A 7,227-nucleotide genomic window follows, 5' to 3' on the forward strand; every position below is an offset into this window, starting at 1 on the left:
TCCTCTTGAGTTACAAATCATTACAATCCACATTCTTTCAGTATTGTATTTGGGGCTATAATGGAGGAAATACATATTTTGAATTTGAATTAACTCCCATGCAGCTATAATCTCCTTAAATATGAAAACTGGAAAAAGATTGAACTAGAAAGCTAAAGCTGTGGAGAGTCAGGCATGGCATTGCATGCCTGTAAGCCCATCAGCTGGGAAGCCTTAGGCAGGAGGATTGCACATCAAGGCTGGCATGGTACCTGTATACACATAGCAAGATCCTGTCTCAAAAAAAAAACAAAACAAAAAGAAAAACCCTATTTTACAGTTTCAGGTTACATAAATTACTAGTTCAGGGCACAGGCTGGAATCTGTGCATACTTAACATTTTCATGCTAATTTTTAAAGTTTACTTGATATTTTTCATTCCTTGAGAAATATTAAGCTAACTTTTCTTTTTTAAAGTGAGGCATTGTGGCACATGCTTGTAATCCCAGCACTAGAGAGGCTGAAGCAGTAGAATTGCTCTGAGTTTGACACCAGCCAGGGCTGTGTAGCAAGACCTGTCAAAACAGTTTGGGAAGCAAAGAGGCTGGACCTACCCTGAGCATGATAGTCTGTCATGTTATTGACTCTAGTTTTCATTATAGGGGACTATGTGTGACAGTGTTTTACAGACAATTCTCCTGTTCATCTGGTGAATTTTTAAAAATTTGTATAAACGGTGTAGGAGAGAAGTGGCCTGGGGGTGTTTATATTATAGGTGGGGGAGCCCTGGGCCCTAAGTTGTCCTTTCCTTTTGTTCCTGTGCTCTAGGGAGTATTTGACCTTTAATTCCCATCCTTGTACTTGTCTTGGCTCATTAGAAGTGTTTGATACTCTTTCAGGAAGTTTATCTGAGGTTACATTTAGGATTTGAAAAGGTCACTTTCCAAGCTTCAGAGTGCCCTGTATAGGATAAGGCTACCATCCTCATCTAGTTTATAACTGTCCTGAAGTTGAGGGTGAAATGAGGAAAATATGAGATACATAGATTAGTCAGAGGGTAATTAGCACAATATGACTGTGTTCCAAACAACAGAAATGATGGACACTTGAAGAGATGATAGGTGTTAGACGATAGGTGTTAGACCATTGAAGGCTTTGAAGGTCAGATTAAAGGACTAGGTTGTCAACAGGCTACATGAGAGCCAATGAAAATATTTGTGTGTTTTCAGCCTGTATATCTCTTTGAAGGTCATCTGACATTTTAACTTATTCTGTATAAAAGCATTTATTGATAAAAAAAAAAATTCCAGACTCATCCAGTTCTCTCTGTAGCATCAGTATACTTCAGTCACCATGCTGTGCTTTGCTTTGATCACCGTGACCCGTAATTGTCTTTTCCCATCATCCTTCTGACACCTTGCTCTTTTAGATCCTTCGGTTACACATTTACATTAGACCCTAACTGCTTCCTGTGGTTTCAGCTTGTCTTTTGGCTACTGCTACTAGATACATCTTCCTGACTCAATCATCAATCATACTATATTTTCTTTTAAGTGACTGATGGACCCTGGCCTCTAATAGGCCTTTGTCTCGTCACCCATTCTTTCTTCATCTACCTTGTCTTTCAAGCCTGGGTTCATGCCATCACCTTTTGCATGATATTCTTATAAGACTGGCCATCTTGTAAGAGTCTTTGTCAATTCAGAATTCCACTAGCACATGTATTCTCTTAGTTTGGGTAAGTATATAATTCTTAGTATTATTTTTAACATATAAAATTGACCTTCCTTTCTAGATTTTTTTAATTACCTGTCTTATTTTTGTTAGCATTACATGTAATTGCTCAGTTGTGATTCCTTAAGCCTAGGCTTTTCAAATGTAGCTCTGAAAAGTATCCATATGATAAATTGCTTTCAGACTAAATATATAGGCAGTGTGGTTTTTTTTTTGTTGTTGTTGTTGTTGTTGTTGTTGCCTTATTTTGAATTATACTTGCCTATGTACTCTATAAGGCTGCTGTATAGACTAGTCACAGTTTTGGAACTAAAAGGAGGAGTTATTTATCTAGAAAAGTGTGGACAACTATAGATTTGAAATGGGTCTTCAGTGGGTGAATAATGAATAGTTGTATTTAATACTCTTAAAATCAGATCATTTGTGCTGCCTTATTAAGCTTCTGTGTGAGATGCATAAATGGGTTCAAACCTGAAAGTGATGCTTTGCTAGAGTGAGAAGTCATAAATTATGAACTGTTCTTTTACTATTTGGATAGTTTACTGTATAGAGTCTCCTAGTGTTTGATCTTTAGCTTGTGATTATACCTTGCTTGTGCCTAGAAAGCTAAAAAACAACTTTGACCACTGAAATGAACAGTCTGTAAATTAATGCTTATTCTTCAGATTGTCTAAATTGGAATAGTTTCCTACAGTATAATTGATTATTTTAGTAGTCCTGGAAGGGAAAGTATGGTTGTGAATCAAAGGCTATAGTGTTTGAAGTACTTATTTGGAAAAGAGATCATTCTATAGTGAGGTTGCCCAGTGACTTGGTGAATTGAGTCCTTTTGTTAAAGGAAATGGTTTGTTTACCTTATTTGGGGGTAAATGCTTGTTCTACAGGTGCCATTAAATGTCAGGCACTAATGCGATGCTTCCCACCATTGTAAACACTTACTAGTCTGCATCATTTTCTGTCAGGGTCCTTGCATTCTGTAAGCTTCCATTTCTACATGGTTCCAAGAACCCTTCTGCACTAAGGATGACGGCCATGGCTCTGCTGTAGGAGCTTGGCAGTGCCTGGACTGTCATACCCTGAGTTCAGTTTGCTTCCTCCCTAAGACCTTTTGGTCTCATCACTCTGCACTCTCCTTTCTTGTAGGGTAGGGGTGTGAAGGTGGAGGCAGGTGTGCCTGCCAAGATCTTTCTGCACTCATAAGTATGTTCTTGTCACCTCACCCCAAAACATCTTGCTGTGGGGATTCATTAGCCCAGGGATGAAGCAATTCCTAGTTCACCTTTCTTATTCCTAGAGCAAAAGAGAGCTTTTCTTTACCTTAAGGAGAGCAGAAGGGAAAAAGGAACATGGGCATTCCTGCCATTGGCATGGCCTTTGTCTGTATCCTGTACCTTTGTCCTTTTGTGGTCCAGTATAGAGTATATTTCCCACCAGTGCACCTGTCAACTTCACAGATGGTACTGTTTATTAAGGTTGAAGCAGCAGAAGCATGCAGAATTACACAAGGAAAACGTCAGGGCCAATTCTTAGATAAAAACTGCTGCTACCCTCCACTTCTCCCCAGTAGTCTTATGCTTCAGCATTATTGTGCTAGATTTTTCTTAATGGTCCACCTTACACATTCAGCTTTCCAAAAAAGGCAATGATGTCAACTATTTTCATTTTTGAATTAGTAATAAATACACAGAGTTCCCAAAGGTGCTGCTTAGCTAACCATTGTTAACCCAGATGTCATGTTGAGAAGAATGTGCACAATAGCTATTCTGGTATGCTTTCTGGTCTGGGCTGTGATGGCAGAGGATATACAGTCAGTAAATTACCATTCAGTAAGTAGTTGCTGTGTATTTGCCTAAGTTTTGAGGTGACCAGTTCTGCCATACTCTTGTTGAATCCCCTTGGATACACATTTCTAGTTAAACTAAGCAATAAGTAACATAGGAAGGGAATCCATGATCACAGCAGAAATCCACATCATGTCTTTTCTGAGCTCTGATTATTGGTCTTCCTCTTCTCCAAATTTTGTGACCATTTTACTGTTGCAGCTCAGTTCTCATCCATTACAAGGACTGTTTTTCTTACTCTAAAACTTGCCTTGATCAGATGCTGTGGGGTGATTCAAGACAGTACCTGGGTCGACATTTGCATCTTCTCCATATCTGTTGGGTAGAAAAGAAAGGCAATTAAGTAATTCTGATTCTCCTTGGCTTCTTCCAGAAAAGTGGGAACCTGAACTTCACAGAGGAAGCAGATGTCATTTCTTTGTATACAATGACATCATACAGTGATTCTCAGATTTCATGGCACCCTTCTTCTTTTGAATGTCATGTTATGTGACATGTGAAGAAGGAGACAGCATAACTGAAGCCATTTGTTTGGTACTAGTAAATGCCATAATTATAATCTCCATAGCTCAGGTGTAAATTTTAAAAACAGCTTCTAAATTTAGTTTGATAGGTTTTATAGTATTGGTAACTACTTGGAGACAAAAACAACTTGCAGGTATTTCATGGGTTGATGAACTCATTAAGTCCTTGGACAGGACCTCAAGCTCTATTTTTCTCTCTGGTTTATCAAACAGGAGGCTTTCTCTAGGTTGTTAAAGTGTGTTCTCTAATCTTCATACTGGAGACTGCTAGGATTACAGGTATGTACTGTCATGACTGGCAGTTGTGTTCTTAAAGTTAACTTCAATGCACAACATAGGTTCACTTATACACATGCAGGCATAATACTTAAACACATAAAATAAAAATAAATAAGAAAAAGATTTTCTTTTTAAATTTAACTTCAGACTTGAAATTGTGATTTCAGTTGTGAAGCAAATTTCTTCCCATGATGGTTGCAGTAGAGTGTGGAAGCAATATGATTAATTTACTATGCTGATATTTTTATATATCTTTATATATGTGTATATATACATAGATACATACATATATATAAAATCTCAAAATTTGCTGTATTTCCTTTTTTTTTTTTTGAGACAAGGTTTCTCTGTAGCCCCAGCTGGTCTGGATCTCGCTATATAGACCAGCCTGACCCAGATCTCACAGAAATCCATCTGCTTCTGCCGCCACCACATCCAACCTTATTATCCTTTTTTTTTTTTTGGAGTGTACAATTGTGGCAATGGTTATATCCCATTTTCACTAATACTTATGTTTATAATAACCATCTTCACAGATGTAAAGCAACACCCCATTGTGATTTTGATTTGCATTTTCCATGGAAGTTTATTGTTGCATACTTTCTATTTATATATAATGTTAACTTTATTTTGGCAATGTAGAAATATGTAAGAAAAGAAGTGAGGCTGGAGAGATGGCTCAATAATTAAGAGCTCTTACTGCTTATGCAGAGATTTTAAATGGCCCTGAGTACCTGCATCCCCTGGCTCACAGCTACCTGGAACTCTAGCTCCAGGGGAATTTGAGACCTTTGGTCTCTGTGGGTATTTGCATTCACATGCATATAGTCTCTGTCTCTCTGTCTGTCTCTCTCTCTGTCTCTGTCTCTGTCTCTCTCTCTCTCTCTCTCTCTCACACACACACACACACACACACACAGAGTTTAAAATAAAATCCTTAAAAGACAAGAAGTGCAAGAAGTGTTGGGAACTGTTCAGTGAGCTTCTTCCAGAATTAACACAGCTTTCTGAGAGGATTGTAATGCTTTGTTTCTGTTTTTGTTGGATTTCTTTTTGTTTGCTTTTATGGGGCTGGGGATGAAAACTAGGACCTTTCACATGGTAAGCAGTTACTCTACCACTGAACAACACCCCCAGTCCCAATTGCTGTTGGTTTTTAAAATACTTAGAACAGAGTTGAGGTTTTTTAATTAGCACAATCTTTCTTAGGCAAATATGGGTCTTACTACTTTGTAAGATTATGTGATCTGGGTTAGGATATATATGATTTGCTTATTTAAAATAATTCATAACAATCATTTAAAATTTTTGTAATAATGCAAGTTGGTAAAGGCTGAGAGAACAGTGTTTCAGCTATTGGGCAGTCAAGAGATCTATACTCTCCCCCTCCTCTTCAATAAATGGTTCTTTTGTAGACAGTCTTATTTCCTTGGGTTTCTAGAAGGCAGATATAAGGCTTAGTTCCCAAGAGTATCTAATGTGGTGCTTTATTGAGCTGTCAGCTGGAATCCCACACTTACTGTCAGACCAGCTTGTGTCATTGGACAGCAGAACAGAATATCCTACATGAGATCTTTGGAAAGTTTTCTCTGTTCATGTCATTTCTTTATACAATTAAATTTTTAAAAATCGGTGTATGCTGTTTACTGTGACTGGCTCCCAAAACAGGTGATTTTGATATGAGCGGTCCTTTGAGGTTCTCAGAGGGAAGAGGAGATAAGGTGTCACTTATGATAGAGAAGTGACATTTTCTATTTTCTGTTTAGGTTCAACCAAGTGTGTTAACAAGAACATCCACATAACACTGCTTGAATTCTGGAGAGCTATAGGATAGGCATGCTCTTCATTATTCCAAACATGCAAATAGCTCACTAGTAATGACTGATTGAGCAGACTCAGCCGGGGTTAGAGCTCCCTGCTGGTGGTAGCTGGGTGACTTGACTGTGACGGTAAACTCTCACTAGCCATACAGTGTTGCTTAGAAAGATTTGGCATTTATTGATGGCACCTTTGTAAAACTTTCTCCTGTTAAACTGTCACTAAAACTTATAAGTAAATAAAAATTATTGAATGGTTAACATAAAAGTACCAATGTCCTTATCTTTGGGAATTACAAAAAGTGTACTATTAAATGGGGATCAGCATTGGTGCCACTTTTGCTACTTGTGACTGTAACACTTTGTGCCTTTAATGCGTAATCTCTGCTGACTAGTATGATCATTACTAAAGCTGTAGGACGTTACTCTGGTTTGGTTTTAGGTGATTTTCTACTCTGGTATAGACTAATACATCTCCCTCTTCTCTTATAGAACGAATCTGCTCATGGTGATTATGTACAAAGAAATGCTACTAGCTTAGTAGAACAAGCCCAAATACCTCAGGATGGACTCACTGTGACCCCTCACAGAGCTCAGCGAGAAGGTATGCAGTATTTGTTGTGAACTTAACCAGTGTATACCTGCATTAATACCAGTTAACACAGCTGTTTTTATTATTAATTGGTGGTTTTTGAGACAGGGTCTCATGTAGCCCAGCCTGGCCTCAGACTTGCTATGTAGCTGAATCTGTCCTTGAACTTCTGATCTTTCTGTTTCCACCTTTCAAGTGCTGGGATTACAGGCAGGTGCCACCATGCCTTTTTTTTTTGTAGTGCTGGGAATCCAACCCAGCACTTCATGCATGTTAGGCAAGCACTCTGCCAACTGAGTTACTTCCCCATCCCCCAACACTGGGTAATTCTTAATATTCTTAATTCTTTTCTTTTTAGAGAAGTCCTGGTGGTTCTGGGTTTTTGCACAAAAGCCAGTGCTCCCAGTTCTGCTGTCTGTGTCCTGGACACCCCGACACACACCCCCCCCCCCCCCCGCCCC

At 38.6% G+C, this 7,227-nt stretch overlaps 1 protein-coding gene across 1 annotated transcript in view; it reads left to right on the plus strand.

The window, feature by feature from the left end:
- Nucleotides 1-7,227, plus strand: part of Zcchc2 (zinc finger CCHC-type containing 2) — a 50,808-nt gene that overhangs the window by 6,754 nt on the left and 36,827 nt on the right. The window contains exon 2 of the mRNA XM_029567168.1: nt 6,667-6,778. Within this exon, the coding sequence (XP_029423028.1) occupies nt 6,667-6,778 (112 nt within the window). The remainder of the gene's footprint in view (nt 1-6,666; nt 6,779-7,227) is intronic.

The sequence above is a fragment of the Nannospalax galili genome, unplaced genomic scaffold (genome assembly GCF_000622305.1).
Source record: "Nannospalax galili isolate Female #2095 unplaced genomic scaffold, S.galili_v1.0 scaffold298, whole genome shotgun sequence".
In the NCBI taxonomy this organism is placed as follows: domain Eukaryota; kingdom Metazoa; phylum Chordata; class Mammalia; order Rodentia; family Spalacidae; genus Nannospalax; species Nannospalax galili.